The 16482-nt window shown below is 48.1% G+C and overlaps 1 protein-coding gene across 3 annotated transcripts in view; it reads left to right on the top strand.

The window, feature by feature from the left end:
- Positions 1-16482, top strand: part of MASP1 (MBL associated serine protease 1) — a 112363-nt gene that overhangs the window by 73901 nt on the left and 21980 nt on the right. The window contains exons 10-11 of one of the 3 annotated variants that reach the window (XM_083739481.1): positions 5605-5679; positions 12579-13106. In XM_083739481.1, the coding sequence (XP_083595607.1) occupies positions 5605-5679; positions 12579-13106 (603 nt within the window). Of the gene's footprint in view, positions 1-5604; positions 5680-7104; positions 7417-12578; positions 13107-16482 lie in introns of those variants that run through there. The other 2 variants (XM_083739480.1, XM_083739479.1) reach the window with 2 other exon arrangements.

Genomic DNA, 16482 nt, shown 5'->3' with positions numbered 1-16482 from the left:
TTACTGACGCACACCCACCAAACACAAAAGTCCGTTGCCCTGTTGTTATCTTTTCATTCAGCAGCCCACAGATAGAAGCTGTTCTTTACCCTGTTGGTGCGACTAATCCTGCTTCTATATCTTCTGCCTGAGGGCAGGAGATCAAGAAAGTGCCAGCCAGGGTGGGAATCATCCCTGAGAATTTTCCTCATTCTCCTGAGGCAACGTTCTTCCGCGTTGTCATCCAGCAGATTCAGGGGACAGCCCATAATATCTTGTGCTGGATTCACCACCCTCTGTAGGCACTTCCTATCAGTTGATGTCAAACCAGCGTACCAGTATGAAAGGACACTTTCTATTTTTGACCGGTAGAAGGAGACATCAAATGTTGGTTGACATCGTTCTTTCACAATACTCTGAGAAAATGGAGTCTCTGTTGGGCTTTCTTAACCACCTGGGTGGTATTGATTTTCCAAGTAAGGTCTTCACTGAGATAAACTAATAGGAATTTAAAGGAAGAGACTCTCTCTCCCCGATGTACAGCAGGGCTAGTTCTCCTCTCTTCCTCCGAAAGTCCAACACCATCTCCTTTGTCTTGCTGATATTAAGGTGCAAGTTGTTCCCAAGAATGGCCGAGTTGGAAGGGACCATGAGGGTCATCTAGTCCAACCCCCCTGCAATGCAGGAATATTTTGCCCAATCTGATTTAGGGCAGATTTTAAAAAGGACTACTTCACACAACACAAACTGTGGAACTCCCTCCCACAGGAGGCAGTAGTGGCCCCCACCTTGAATGGCTTTAAAAGAGCTTTCAAGAAATTCATGGAGGAACAGTAGGAAATCCAACCTCTTTTCACCAATGGATATGCAGCAGACTCACCCTGCTAACTGCCCCCTATTAAATATAGTTGAACACACCTTTAAAAAGGTAAAGGAACCCCTGACCATTAGGTCCAGTCGTGACCGACTCTGGGGTTGCGGCGCTCATCTAGCTTTATGGGCCGAGGAGCCGGCGTACAGCTTCCAGGTCATGTGGCCAGCAGGACTAAGCTGCTTCTGGCGAACCAGAGCAGCGCACGAAAACACCGTTTACCTTCCCACCAGAGTGGTACCTATTTATCTACTTGCACTTTGATGTGCTTTCAAACTGCTAGTTTGGCAGGAGCAGGGACCGAGCAACGGGAACTCACCCTGTCACAGGGATTCAAACCACTGACCTTCTTATCGGCAAGTCCTAGGCTCTGTGGTTTAACCCACAGCGCCACTCGCATCCCACACACCTTATTGTATGCCAATTAATACAGAATTTTACAAATTTACCATGGGACATTCTACTGAGGGAAAACGTAATGATTAGAGTTGCAGGCAAAAAAGAAAAAAAGATCAAACAAACAGGAAAAGCTTATTAAACAAAAAAGAATTTAATGAAACAAAGAGGGTCAGGAAATGTAGTCTTTCAGGTAGAACTTATTGACTTTGACTGACTCTAACAGCCTTTCTGAACCTGTGGGTCCACAGATGTTGTTGAACTACAACTCCCATCACCCCTAGCTAGCCAGGACAGAGCTCAGGGATGATGGGATTTGTAGTCCAACAGCATCTGGGGAACCGCACGTTGAGAACCACTACAATGTCTCAGGTTTAAATACATTGTTACAGTCACAGCTTCTCTTCACCTCTTTTTACTCAAAATCAGTCGTTATACTTCAGTTTCTGTTACTGAGTTATGACAGTTAAACGCTTTTAACACCATAGTTTCCTTCACCGATTAATACCTTGGTTCGTGAGTGAGGGGCACCTCTCCTCAGTTACCTGCTCTCTTAGCAATCCCACTCCTGAGGGGTTCCCAGTGGTATAAGAGACCCAGAGGATCTCCTCACCCCTTGCGACTGGCTTGGGATTCTTCTGTACCTAGAAGAACTCTCCCCTTCCTGGCTAGGGTGAGACCCAGGAAGCCTGAATTCCCACAGGATCCGCCTCTCCCAGCTCAGACTCAGCTCTCCCAGAACACTCCTCTCTGTATACCTTCCCCAGACCCTCAACCCGGTCTCCCTATCCAAGCTGAGAGGCTTTTTCCTCTTGCTCTGGATAGTCAGTCTCCTCAGTGTGGGTGTTTAACTTAACTCAGAACCAGTCTCCCTCAGTCAAATCCTATCTTGCTCCCTATCTCTCCTCTTAAATCCAGCCCTATCTCTCACCCTGAACCCTGTCAAACGTCTCAAATCCAGCCCTATCTCTTAACTGGACCCTTAGCCCTATGTCTCTTCTCAAATCCAGCCCTATCTCTCAACCTGACCCTTAGCCCTATCTCTTCTCAAATCCAGCCCTATCTCTCAACCTGACCCTTTGCCCTATCTCTTCTCAAATCCAGCCCTATCTCTCAACCTGACCCTTAGCCCTATCTCTTCTCAAATCCAGCCCTATCTCTCAACCTGACCCTTAGCCCTCTCTCTTCTCAAATCCAGCCCTATCTCTCAACCTGACCCTTTGCCCTATCTCTTCTCAAATCCAGCCCTATCTCTCAACCTGAACCCTGTCAAACGTCTCAAATCCAGCCCTATCTCTTAACTGGACCCTTAGCCCTATGTCTCTTCTCAAATCCAGCCCTATCTCTCAACCTGACCCTTAGCCCTATGTCTCTTCTCAAATCCAGCCCTATCTCTCAACCTGACCCTTAGCCCTATCTCTTCTCAAATCCAGCCCTATCTCTCAACCTGACCCTTAGCCCTATCTCTTCTCAAATCCAGCCCTATCTCTCAACCTGACCCTTAGCCCTATCTCTTCTCAAATCCGGCCCTATCTCTTAACTGGAACCTTAGCCCTATGTCTCTTCTCAAATCCAGCCCTATCTCTCAACCTGACCCTTAGCCCTCTCTCTTCTCAAATCCGGCCCTATCTCTCAACCTGACCCATAACCCTATCTCTTCTCAAATGTGGCCCTATCTCTCAACCTGACCCTTAGCCCTCTCTCTTCTCAAATCCAGCCCTACCTCTCAACCTGACCCTTAATCCTATCTCTTCTCAAATCCGGCCCTATCTCTCAACCTGACCCTTAGCCCTATCTCTTCTCAAATCCAGCCCTACCTCTCAACCTGACCCTTTGCCCTATCTCTTCTCAAATCCGGCCCTATCTCTTAACTGGAACCTTAGCCCTATGTCTCTTCTCAAATCCAGCCCTATCTCTCAATCTGACCCTTAGCCCTCTCTCTTCTCAAATCCTGCCCTATCTCTCAACCTGACCCTTAGCCCTATCTCTTCTCAAATCCAGCCCTACCTCTCAACCTGACCCTTTGCCCTATCTCTTCTCAAATCCGGCCCTATCTCTTAACTGGAACCTTAGCCCTATGTCTCTTCTCAATTCCAGCCCTATCTCTCAATCTGACCCTTAGCCCTTTCTCTTCTCAAATCCGGCCCTATCTCTCAACCTGACCCTTAGCCCTATCTCTTCTCAAATCCAGCCCTATCTCTCAACCTGACCCTTTGCCCTATCTCTTCTCAAATCCGGCCCTATCTCTTAACTGGAACCTTAGCCCTATGTCTCTTCTCAAATCCAGCCCTATCTCTCAATCTGACCCTTAGCCCTCTCTCTTCTCAAATCCGGCCCTATCTCTCAACCTGACCCATAACCCTATCTCTTCTCAAATGTGGCCCTATCTCTCAACCTGACCCTTAGCCCTCTCTCTTCTCAAATCCAGCCCTACCTCTCAACCTGACCCTTAGCCCTCTCTCTTCTCAAATCCGGCCCTATCTCTTAACCAGACCCATAACCCTATCTCTTCTCAAATCCAGCCCTATCTCTCAACCTGACCCTTTGCCCTATCTCTTCTCAAATCCGACCCTACCTCTTAACTGGAACCTTAGTCCTATCTCTTCTCAAATCCAGCCCTATCTCTCAATCTGACCCTTAGCCCTATCTCTTCTCCAATCCGGCCCTATCTCTCAACCTGACCCTTAGCCCTATCTCTTCTCAAATCCAGCCCTATCTCTCAACCTGACCCTTAGCCCTATCTCTTCTCCAATCCGGCCCTATCTCTCAACCTGACCCGTAGCCCTATCTCTTCTCCAATCCGGCCCTATCTCTCAAGCTGACCCTTAGCCCTATCTCTTCTCAAATACAGCCCTATCTCTCAACCTGACCCTTAGCCCTATCTCTCCTCTTAAATCCAGCCCTTTCTCTCAACCTGAACCCTGTCTAACGTCTCAAATCCAGCCCTATCTCTTAACTGGACCCTTAGCCCTATGTCTCTTCTCAAATCCAGCCCTCTCAACCTGACCCTTAGCCCTATCTCTTCTCAAATCCAGCCCTATCTCTCAATCTGACCCTTAGCCCTATCTAACTCTTCTCCCTCAGAAACGGCCCATTTTATTCTCTCCCCCAAAGTGCTGCTCCTCCCCCTTCTGTGGCCAGCTGACTTTGCAGCCAATCAGAGAGAGGCTCCAGCCTTCAGGCGGAATTTCAGGGGAGACTCTGGTCTGGCTCTGCTGTCCGTCACAGATGTCTACTAGCCATGATGGCTCTTCCCTGCGTCCACGGTTGGAGGCAGGGATGAATCTGAATCCCAGTAGCTTGCTGGGAACCACGGGAGGGGGAGAGATACTCTCTTGCTCAGATCCTGCTTGCTGGTTTCCCACAGGAGAACAGGATCCTGGACTGGATGGGCTATTGGCCTGATCCAGCAAATTCTCCTTATAGACTGAAGAAAACCGGTAAGACATTATGACAGCACCACCTAGTGGTATGTCCCCAGAGGACAGGATCACACTTCAAAACGACCTTGACAGATTAGAGAACTGGGCCAAAACAAACAAGATGAATTTTAACAGGGAGAAATGTAAAGTATTGCACTTGGGCAAAAAAAAATGAGAGGCACAAATACAAGATGGGTGACACCTGGCTTGAGAGCAGTACATGTGAAAAGGATCTAGGAGTCTTGGTTGACCACAAACTTGACATGAGCCAACAGTGTGACGTGGCAGCTAAAAAAGCCAATGCAATTCTGGGCTGCATCAATAGGAGTATAGCATCTAGATCAAGGGAAGTAATAGTGCCACTGTATTCTGCTCTGGTCAGACCTCACCTGGAGTACTGTGTCCAGTTCTGGGCACCACAGTTCAAGAAGGACACTGACAAACTGGAACGTGTCCAGAGGAGGGCAACCAAAATGGTCAAAGGCCTGGAAACAATGCCTTATGAGGAACGGCTAAGGGAGCTGGGCATGTTTAGCCAGGAGAAGAGGAGGTTAAGGGGTGATATGATAGCCATGTTCAAATATATAAAAGGATGTCACATAGAGGAGGGAGAAAGGTTGTTTTCTGCTGCTCCAGAGAAGCGGACACGGAGCAATGGATCCAAACTACAAGAAAGAAGATTCCACCTAAACATTAGGAAGAACTTCCTGACAGTAAGAGCTGTTTGACAGTGGAATTTGCTGCCAAGGAGTGTGGTGGAGTCTCCTTCTTTGGAGGTCTTTAAGCAGAGGCTTGACAACCATATGTCAGGAGTGCTCTGATGGTGTTTCCTGCTTGGCAGGGGGTTGGACTCGATGGCCCTTGTGGTCTCTTCCAACTCTATGATTCTATGCTTCTATGATTCCTGTCCAGAGCTTGTGCTTTGATCTTCCCCAGGTACCTACACCTGTGATGCCAGGGGGCTATGGAGAAGTGCGGAGCTGGGAACGCGCCTGCCGTCTTGTCAACCAGGTACCTAGATTTTGCACTGAAATGCAACCTTCATGCCAGCTGGCTTCTTTAATCTTCTCACCCTCTGGTTTTCGATGCAAACCTTTCACACTATGCAGAGCTCCTTGTGTGGCCAACTCAGAATTAGTGGGGTGCAAGAGGGGTCTGCTTTTGTTGCAAATATGGCATATGATGCTAATTCGCCCCAGGGCAGATCATTGGTACATTCTAGTAGCATCGCCTCTCCAGGTTTTAGGGGGGAAATCCTGCCAGCCATCATCATCATCATCATAATTTATTATTTATACCCTGCCCATCTGGCTGGGTTTCCCCAGCCACTCTGGGCAGCTTCCAACAGAACACTAAAATAACCTATTAACCATTAAAAGCTTGCCTAAACAGGGCTGCCTTCAGATGTCTTCTAAAAGTCTGGTAGTTGTTTTTCTCTTTGACATCTGGTGGGAGGGCGTTCCACAGGGCGGGTGCCACTACCAAGAAGGCCCTCTACCTGGTTCCCTGTAACTTGGCTTCTCATAGTGAGGGAACCACCAGAAGGCCCTCAGCGCTGGACCTCAGTGTCCGTGCAGAACAGTGTCCAGCCAAGTTCCTTTTAACTGAAGAACTGAACCTGGGACCAGGTTGCATGTGCAAAGCATGTGTTCTGCCACTTGTACATGAACTCTGTTTAGAGCCATCCATGAGCTCCCCTGTCACTGGTTAAGCCAGGAGCATCTGCCCAGATTTCTCAGTTGCTGGTGTTAATTCTGGCTAGTAGAAGCCAGGATTGCAAGAGCTCAACCAGGCAGGATTGGTTGGGAAGAGCTTGTTGAGGGAGGGAGAAATCAGATTATTCCATTTGCGTTTAAAGGCAAATTACCTAATTTGATTTTTCCGAAACAACGAAGAAGAAGAGCTCGGCCGTCTTTCAAAACACATGCTTCTCCGAATTTTGCAAGAGAGTTCTCCAGACAAGTTAATGGGTCCAAAAATGTATAACCTGGAGGGTGAAGTGTCCACATCAATGGAAATATGAATGAAAATGACATGCAAAGAAATGCATATTTTGGGGGGGAGTTGTTTTGAAAAAAGATGAGCAAAATTGCACATAAACATTAGGAGAGATTTGCACCAAAAGGCTCATGGGGACTTTTCATAAAGAAATTTGCAAATTGATGTGGAAACCTGGGAGAGCCAAATTTAAGACGGGGAAAACAAGGAATTGGGAGAAACCAAATTTGTCAGGTTCCTCTGTCCCAGGTTCATACCCACCAAGATACAAAGTCGAACAGGGGGACGCACATCTTTCAAAAGTGTTTTTTTTTTTGAGCTTTCAGGGTGTTCTAGTAACTGCATTGTACAAGCTTCCATTCCCTGCCCCCTTTTAAAAGACTGACTGTTTTTTAAACATGCTCTTTTCTGTCTGCTTCTGGTCCTGATGGAATCCAGGCGGGCTGGCAAGTCCCAGGGAAAGTTTTCCAGAGGTCAGAGCAAGTTGGCTAAGAGCTGAGAAATCTCTGTGCTTTGCTCCTCTCTCCGTGGAAAGCCAGTTGCCTGTCACTAGGAAACCCCTCTCTCTTCTCTAGCAGATCACTGGCTTCTCCACACAGCCAGAATAAACATTCTGGCAGTGCCCTGTCCCTTTGTCATGGCTTCCGCTGCAATCCTGCACCCACTGGGACCAACCGGGGTTTTCCTTCTGGGTAAACATGCCTTGGCTTGGGCTGCGCTATTTTTAGCCTGTTTGTTTACCATGCTTTCTCCCACTTAAAAACGAAAACCAAATACCCAAAATCATTCCATCTATTTAAGAAAATGGTTCCAAAACATTTTTAGGCCGCCACTCACTTGGTTGCATAAACTTATCCCCAGTACCAACCTACTTTAAAAATTATTATTATTATTATTATTATTATTATTATTAGTGATTTGGCAAGATAATAATGCAATAAAATTCAAAAAAGGCACAATTAATTTCACATTTATTCATAATCCAGTTAAAACTACTTAGCTGATGTAATTCAACAAAACTGATGAGTGATACTGGCTTATCAAAATCCGGTAGTCATTGACACCTCAAGTGCCCCCCTGCAGCCCCCTTGCCTCTTAGCGCATCCCATGCCCCCAGCCAGTAATCTCTTTGAGGTCTTACCCTGATGCCCACAAAGCCTTTAAACTGCACACAGAGACACACTACGCCTCTGGCCATGAGGTGGCGAAAGCAGTTACCGTATCTTTCCATGTATGAGAATGAGTTTTTTTTATTATAAAGAAATGTTAAAGATTAGGAGGTCGTCTTATACATGGATAGTGCAGAGGGGGGACAGGCGATTGGTGGCAGCCGCAAGCAGGAGATAGTCTGCGGCGATTGGGCAGGTGATTGGTGGCTGCTGGTGGCAAGCGGGAAGATGTTATTGGTGTCTCCGGCGATGCATGTGATGGGCACCGGCAGTCAGGCGGGTGAGCGATTATCAGCAGTCCCGCCCCCCTAAAAAAAGCTTACCAACTCTGGGCAATCTCCCCCCATTTCCTTAATTTGGGGTCTCAAAAAACAGGGGCCGTCTTATACACGGGGGGGCATGTTGTGCACGGAAAAATACGGTACCTTTTTCTCTCTTGAAAGGCCCATAGAGCTGGAAGTTGGGATGAGTGGCAGTTTTCTACACTTCCTCATTCTGCTCTAAATGCCTTTCAAGGCTCAGATGAATTCTACTGCATCCAGATTTGCCAAATATCTTGGAAAAGTGAACTCTTTGTGGGTGCACTGCCATGCTTTCTGTGTCTTGGGTGGGGGAATGATCTTGGGTGGGGGGAGGAAAGTGAGCAGAAGGAGCGGCGGCAACACCCATGGCTCTCGCTCAACAAGCCACATGTGCTCCCAGGCCTAAAAACAACTGGCGGTCCTTGATGAAGAGCATAGAGGGGCAATGTTCTAATTAATTTCCCTTACTCTGCCATGTTAGCAGAGCTCCTTCCGTCAAACTTTCTCTGTCCTTGCCAACCCTTTAATCAGTTTCCATTTTAGCAGAGCCCTAATTTTGCCTACTGACAGTTCAGCAAAACAAATAAACACACACTTAATGCATTTCAGTACTCTTGGCTGCTGTTCAATTAACTCCAGTGCAATGTAAATTAAAGTGGGAAGGCTGCCAGATGATGTCCTTGTGTTGCTGATTCCAAAGGGTGTGGAAGGGTGGATGAAGGGGGAGAGAGGTGACAATTCTGCTATGAGAGTGTTCTACCTTGGGACGTGCAGAGATCTCTGCTGGCCACGCACCACACTCTTCAAAATGAGCTGATTTTTGTCTCCATGCAAACGTTTATTTTGATTTTCATCTAGCATAACCAGTGGTTTATTCTGGCTGGGCACCTGTGCCTTTCACAGTTGCAAGACAAGCAGATATTTCACAGGTGAAGTGTTTTTCTGTTCTGCAGCTGCCCTGAGTGAACAAAGAACTCATTGTGTTATCTCACTTGACAGTTTCGCCCCTTGATGTGCAAGCGTTTGCAACAGACAAAGCTCCAGATCAAGCTCTTCACACTGCTCGGATTTTGCTAAAGTGTTGCAGTGTATGCTACTGTCACCCATGTATGGGTGGGGGTTTTTTCGGTTAACTGAGGCAGCTTGTCGATTGCCATGCAATTTTAGCTTTCGCTTGAGAAATTCAGCGCTTGTCGTTTGCACTCATTTATGTAACTAGGGGCTCACAGAACCTATGTTTTCTTGACACTATGGTTATGCCCAAATATAATGGGATTCCAGTATGCTTGGGTACTAAATGGGCAATCCCAAACCCTAGTAGGCAGCTAGCAGGAGGGGTATAGCCACCTCCACCTCCACAACCCTACCAATTGTGCCAGCCAGGGCAGAAGAGGGGGAGAAAATTACCGTATTTTTCGCTCCATAAGGCGCATCAGACCATAAGGCGCACCTAGTTTTTAGAGGGGGGAAATCAAGGGGGAAAATATTATTCCCCCCCCCAGCCCCAAAGAGCAAAGAAGCCAAGACAGCGAGCAGGATCCATCCCACTGGCTGTCTTGGCTTCCTCTTTAGCCGCGCGCAACCTCTCCAGCTGGGAGCGGCTGCGTGCAGCTATGGCAATTCCCCCACCTCCCACAAAAGCCCACAGGAACCGCGCACCCTTTAAAGAGTGTGCGGCTCCTGCGGGCTTTTCTACGAGGAGGGAGAAGGGACTGACTGGCCGTCTCAGTCCCTTCTCCCTCCTGGGGAAAAGCCCGCAAAAGCCGCGAGGAGCTTGTGTGCGGCTCTTGGGGCCTTTTCCTGCCTGCCTCCCCGCTGCATTTGCTCCATAAGACGCACACACATTTCCCCTTACTTTTTAGGAGGGGAAAAGTGCATCTTATGGAGCGAAAAATACGGTACACTTGCCTATGCCCACTCTTGCACTGGTCCAGCCCCACTCCACACCCCACTTCCCCAAATGCCCCATTTCAGGACTTTCTGATGCCTTCCTCCCACCCAGCATGTGGGCTGAATCAGTGGGGCATGCCTTGCCAGTGGGGCTCCCAGTCCTGGCAGATATGGGCAGTGCCAGGCGAATCAGAGGTTTGGCTTGCTCTCTCAGGCTATGCATGCTATGATGTTGGGATGACGCCTGGCCCTCTGACCCGCTGACCACACCGGCCTCCGTCAAAATCCCGGAAGGCGTTGGCGCTCCAAAAGAATCCTTCCTCCTCCTTTCCCAAGAGACGCTGGCAACATCCGCCCGACCGGCCTGCCTTCTGTTTCGTTGCCAGCCCTGGACACCTCCGGAGAGCGGGCAACTTGTCCTGGCCGGCTAGCGACTGGCACAGCCGGCTGCCTCCCTTCACCATGCATGCTGGTGGGGAGCTCGGCCACTTGCTTTCCTGCCCCGCAAAGGTATTCTGGATCTCTGAGGGTGCAATGATGGACGGCACCAGGGTGTGCGAGGGCATCATTGCCTGTAGATTATGCCACGGGTCTCCTTGAGGGAAGCTTCTGTACATATCTGCATCGGGCATTTAAAGTGGCATCGTACTGCTTTAAACATTGCAGGCAGTTGGGCAGGACAACCCTTTGGGTCCCCAACAATCCTGTGATTCTCTGAATCGGTCGAGAATCCTGGGAACTGCAGTTTGTTAAGGGAGATGAGAGTTGTTCAGATGCCCCCATTCTCCGCCACAGAACTATGTAAGAAGAGCCTGCTGGGTCAGGATGAAGGGGACCCCAAGATCAGGATTCGAACACAACTCTCGTTGAGATTCCTGTATTGCAGGGGTGACCTTCAGGGTCCCTTCCATCATCATCATCATCATCATCATCATCATCATTTATTATTTATACCTGCCCATCTGGCTGAGTTTCCCCAGCCACTCTGGGTGGTTTCCAATCGAGTATTAAAAACAATACAGCATTAAATATCAAAAACTTCCCTAAACAGGGCTGCCTTCAGATGTCTTTTAAAAATAAGATAGCTGCTTATTTCCTTCACACCTGAAGGGAGGGTGTTCCACAGGGCGGGTGCCACTACCGAGAAGGCCCTCTGCCTGGTTCCCTGTAACCTCACTTCTCGCAATGAGGGAACCGCCAGAAGGCCCTCAGCGCTGGATCTCAGCGTCCGGGCAGAATGATGGGAGTGGAGACGCTCCTTCAGGTATACAGGACCGAGGCCGTTTAGGACTTTCAAGGTCAGCACTTTGAATTGTGCTTGGAAATGTACTGGGAGCCAATGCAGATCTCTCAAGACCGGTGTTATGTGGTCCCAGCGGCCACTCCCAGTTAATTGCAATTTCCAGGTCACCTTCAAAGGTAGCCCCACATAGAGGGCACTGCAGTAGTCCAAGCGGGAGATAACCAGAGCATGCACCATTCTGGTGAGACAGTCCGTGGGCAGGGAGGGTCTCATCCTGCGTACCAGATGGGGTTGGTAGACGGCTGCCCTGGACGCAGAATTGACCTGCGCCTCCTTGGACAGCTGTGAGTCCAGCTGTGAGACTCCCAGGCTGCACACCTGGTCCTTCAGGGGCACAGTTGCCCCATTCAGGACCAGGGAGTCCTCCACAGCCACCTGCCTCCTGTCCCCCCAAAACAGTACTTCTGTATTGTTAGGATTCAACCTCAATCTAACAACTCTCAGCATCCACAACAGACTACAGATTCCAGGATTCCATGGGGGGCATGCAAAATGTGTGCTCTACCACTGAGACATAGACATAGGCCATAGAACATAGATGCACTTGTCCAGCAGCAATTGAGGGTCTAATTCCAGGAATTACCAACATATATATATATATATATATATATATATATATCAGAAGAAATAATAATAATAATAATAATAATAATAATAATAATAATAATAATAATAATAATAATATCTTTATTGTCATTGCCCCCTCTCGGGGACAACGAAATTACTTGACTGCTCCATAAAAACACTAATTAAAAATATACAGTATAGTACAGCAAGGAAGATTAGATGACTTTCAAAGTCCAGGCTTCCCATTCAGGGCCGAGATCGCTCTGTATGAAGCCCTAGTGTTTTGCAAGTGACAATTGGTGGATTTCCATGTGTATATAATCTTGGCATGGCCCATTGAGGGGAGCTCTTGGTATGTTATATTCAAAGCCTTGGGACTGAAAATTTGTAATTTCACAATTTAAAACTCTGCTGGTCAATTTGAAATTTCTATTGTTTGAATTGATACAGCTGAATGCTGCCCATCTCTAAAATGACAAACGATCCAGCGCACCTTTACACAGAGTAGCCCTGTAGGACTTAAAATAGGAAACAAAAGTTGGAAGCAAGGCAGGAACTTTTCTGCCGCCCCCCAATGGGGAATCCTGGCATAATCTACTTGGAGTCACAGTTTGGCTACTTTTTGGTGACGGATCCAGCCCTGGTCGTCTAACCAACTCCTCTGTTGTTTTCTTTCCGCAGTGTGTGGGCGGCCTATGCGGTCGCTGCCCACCCTGATCAAGCGCATCATTGGCGGGCGAAACGCAGAGCCCGGGTTTTTCCCTTGGCAAGCCCTAATCGTGGTGGAGGACACGTCCCGAGTGCCGAATGACAGGTGGTTTGGCAGCGGGGCCCTGCTCTCTGAGTCGTGGGTGCTGACCGCCGCCCACGTCCTCCGCTCCCAGCGCCGGGACAACACCATCATCCCCGTCTCCAAAGAGCACGTCACCATCTACCTGGGCCTTCACGACGTGAGGAACAAGGTGGACGCCATCAACCGGACGGTGGAGAAGATCGTCCTCCACGAGGCCTTTGACATCCAGAACTACAACCACGACATTGCCTTGGTGAAGCTGAAGGAGAAGGTGACGCTGGGGCCCCATGTCATGCCCATCTGCCTCCCGCAGTATGAACATGAGTTAGAAGGACCTCAACCCAACACGTTGGGCCTGGTGGCTGGCTGGGGCATCTCCAACCCCAACATCACCGTGGACGAGGTCATCAGCTCTGGCATGAGGACCCTCTCTGACGTTCTCCAGTATGTCAAACTACCAGTGGTCCTGCATGCCGAGTGCAAGATGAGCTACGAATCTCGGTCGGGGAACTACAGCGTCACTGAGAACATGTTCTGTGCCGGCTATTACGAAGGCGGGAAAGACACTTGCCTTGGGGACAGCGGGGGAGCCTTCGTCATCCAAGACCTGGAGAGCCGGAGATGGGTGGCCCAAGGACTGGTCTCGTGGGGAGGCCCCGAAGAGTGCGGGAGCAAGCAAGTCTACGGGGTCTACACCAAGGTCTCCAACTATGTGGACTGGCTTCAGGAGAAGACCGGGTGGACATTCAGGGGGGTCGAGAGGAACAGATGAACGTTTTGAGAGCCTTTACGGGCCGTCAGTTGTTGTTTCCCACACACACACACACAGAGAGAGAGAGAGAGAGAGAGAGAGAGAGAGAGAGAGAATAAGTGTGTATAGTTGTTATTAATTGGAAGGGAGTGGGACCATTCCTCTAAGCAGCACTCCTGTCAAACAAATATCACATTTCCCAAGAGAAGGAACTCAACAAGTCCAAAAGGAAGCCAATTCCAGATCACTGTTTGATTCCCCAAAAAAAGAGTTACCTGATGTCATTGTGATGTCTGGTGATTGACAGGTGGGCATCCTCATCAACCAGACAAACTTTGAGATAATAATCTCAAACGGGAGATAATAATCTGGCCTGTCCCTGAGTCTCCTTTACCACCCTGCAAAATGCACAGTTTCCCCCACTTCCGGTTTAACACGAAAGCGTGGAATTAAAATCCCAGGAAGTTACCATTTAAATGCAACCTCTAAGTAGTCGACTTTGTCTGATGGCCAGTATGTTGCTTAATGGTGTGGCTCACAGAAAGAGAAGTCCCCTCTAGTGGTCACTTTCTGCATTTCTTTCTTTAAAAAGTATGACTTTATCGGGAATCCCTCCCCTTGAACGTTTAAAACATTGAATTGCAGAGTTTGTGTCTTTCGAATCTGCCCCCAAACTCCAGTTCTGTGATAGTGATGGGGTTTCCTGTATCCATAAATTCAGGCTTTACAGTCAAACATTGCAGATTTCTTTGAAATCCAAGGCTTGCAAAATTCAGTCTGGAATGTTCGAAAGCGATTTGTGGGAATTTGGCGAATTCCATATTCCATATCACTCGTTTCTGCATAACTTCCTTGAATTTTGGATTCACTGCCAGGTTGGTGCTGCCTCTCCCACCCTGCCCCATCCCTTGTGCCCAATAGAAATGTATTTCAAAATCATGGGATCGGAAGGAGACATTCATGTTTGCCCCTTTTAGACGGAAAAGATGGCATTGGATCTCACCCTTCAGCCCTTGGTTAAAACTGCTTCATTTTTTTATGGCAGGCTTCCTCAAACTCGGCCCTCCAGATGTTTTGAGACTACAATTCCCATCATCCCTGACCACTGATCCTGCTAGCTAGGGATCATGGGAGTTGTAGGCCAAAAACATCTGGAGGGCCAAGTTTGTTTGTTGTTGTCATTTAGTCGTTTAGCCGTGTCCAACTCTTCGTGGCCCCATGGACCAGAGCACGCCAGGCACTCCTGTCTTCCACTGCCTCCTGCAGTTTGGTCAAACTCATGCTGGTAGCTTTGAAAACACTGTCCCACCATCTTGTCCTCTGTCGTTCCCTTCTCCTTGTGCCCTCCATCTTTCCCAACATCAGGGTCTTTTCCAGGGAGTCTTCTCTTCTCAAGAGGTGGCCAAAATATTGGAGCCTCAGCTTCAGGAGCTCCTTCCAGTGAGCACTCAGGGCTGATTTCCTTAAGAACGGATGCATTCGATCTTCTTGCAGTCCATGGGACTCTCAAGAGTCTCCTCCAGCACCAGAATTCAAAAGCATCCATTCTTCGGCGATCAGCCTTCTTTATGGTCCAGCTCTCACTTCCATACATCACTACTGGGAAAACCAGAGCTTTAACTATACAAACCTTTGTTGGCAAGGTGATGTCTCTGCTTTTTAAGATGCTGTCTAGGTTTGTCGTTGCTTTTCTCCTAAGAAGCAGGCGTCTTTTAATTTCATGGCTGCTGTCACCATCTGCAGTGATCATAGAGCCCATTAAAGTAAAATCTCTCACTGCCTCCATTTCCTCCCCTTCTATTTGCCAGGAGGTGATGCGCCCAGTGGCCACGATCTTCATTTTTTTGATGTTGAGCTTCAAACCATATTTTGCGCTCTCCTCTTTCACCCTCATTGAAAGGTTCTTTAATTCCTCCTCACTTTCTGCCATCAAGGTTGTGTCATCTGCATATCTGAGGTTGTTGATATTTCTTCCGGCAATCTTAATTCCGGCTAGGGAGGGAGCCTTTTTTAGGGGTCATTTCTTGCTTAATGCGCAAAGCCAGCCTTGAGCAACCTGTTGCCTCTCCAGATGTTCTGGGCAGCAACAGCTGTGCTAGATGAAGCTGATGGCAGTCATAGTCCAAAACATCCCGAGGGGACTAGGTTGGCAAAGACGTTTTTTAGCCTTCAAGCCAGGTGAGCATCTTTAACGAAAGGAGGGGACGCCTGCTTCTGCATGCCAGCAGGAGGCAGCTGCAATGCTTTAATTCGGGACAGCAAATTTGAATATCTTCAAAAGTTTCCCAATGTGAAAAATCAGTCCAAAGAAAGATGGTGCCCATCACGGTTTTGGATCGCTGGGGTTTTCTCAGCACTGTAAGGTCAAAGGTCTTTTCCTAATTTGAAAACACTCCTTAGACTGATAAACTTTGTTTTAGTAAAAAGTAAAACCAGGCCAAACTACTCAGTCATCCATCAGGAACTTACCTGAGTACAGTGGTACCTCGGGTTACATACACTTCAGGTTACAGACTCCGCTAACCCAGAAATATTACCTCAGGTTAAGAACTTTGCTTCAGGATGAGAACAGAAATTGTGCTCTGGCGGCATGGCAGCAGCAGGAGGCCCCATTGGCTAAAGTGGTGCTTCAGGTTAAGAACAGTTTCAATTTAAGAACGGACCTCCGGAACGAATTAAGTACTTAACCCGAGGTACCACTGTAGTGGCACTTCACTGAAGGTGCATGTGCACCTTACGTGTAAAGCACATTTGTAGAGCAAGGAAGGAATGCTGGGAATCACAGTTTGCCCCTCGCAAAGCTACAATTCCCAGCACCCTTAGCAAACTACAGTTCACGGGATCATTGGAGGGAGTGCTTTGAATGCATGGTGTAGAGATGCAACTTTTTCTGCACACAAGTTTTGTGAAGGGTTTACATGACGTTACCCTCACCAAAACACACCATTTAATCCAGATATCTCATTTCCATGGTGTGTTTTACTCCCGGATAGGGAGGTTTTTAATGTTTTATTATGCTTTTATATTTATTGGAAGCTGCC

The sequence above is a fragment of the Podarcis gaigeae genome (assembly GCF_964106915.1).
Source record: "Podarcis gaigeae genome assembly, chromosome: 5".
In the NCBI taxonomy this organism is placed as follows: domain Eukaryota; kingdom Metazoa; phylum Chordata; class Lepidosauria; order Squamata; family Lacertidae; genus Podarcis; species Podarcis gaigeae.
Note: the sequence above shows the minus strand (reverse complement) of the source record. Positions and strands in the feature narration are given on the sequence as shown.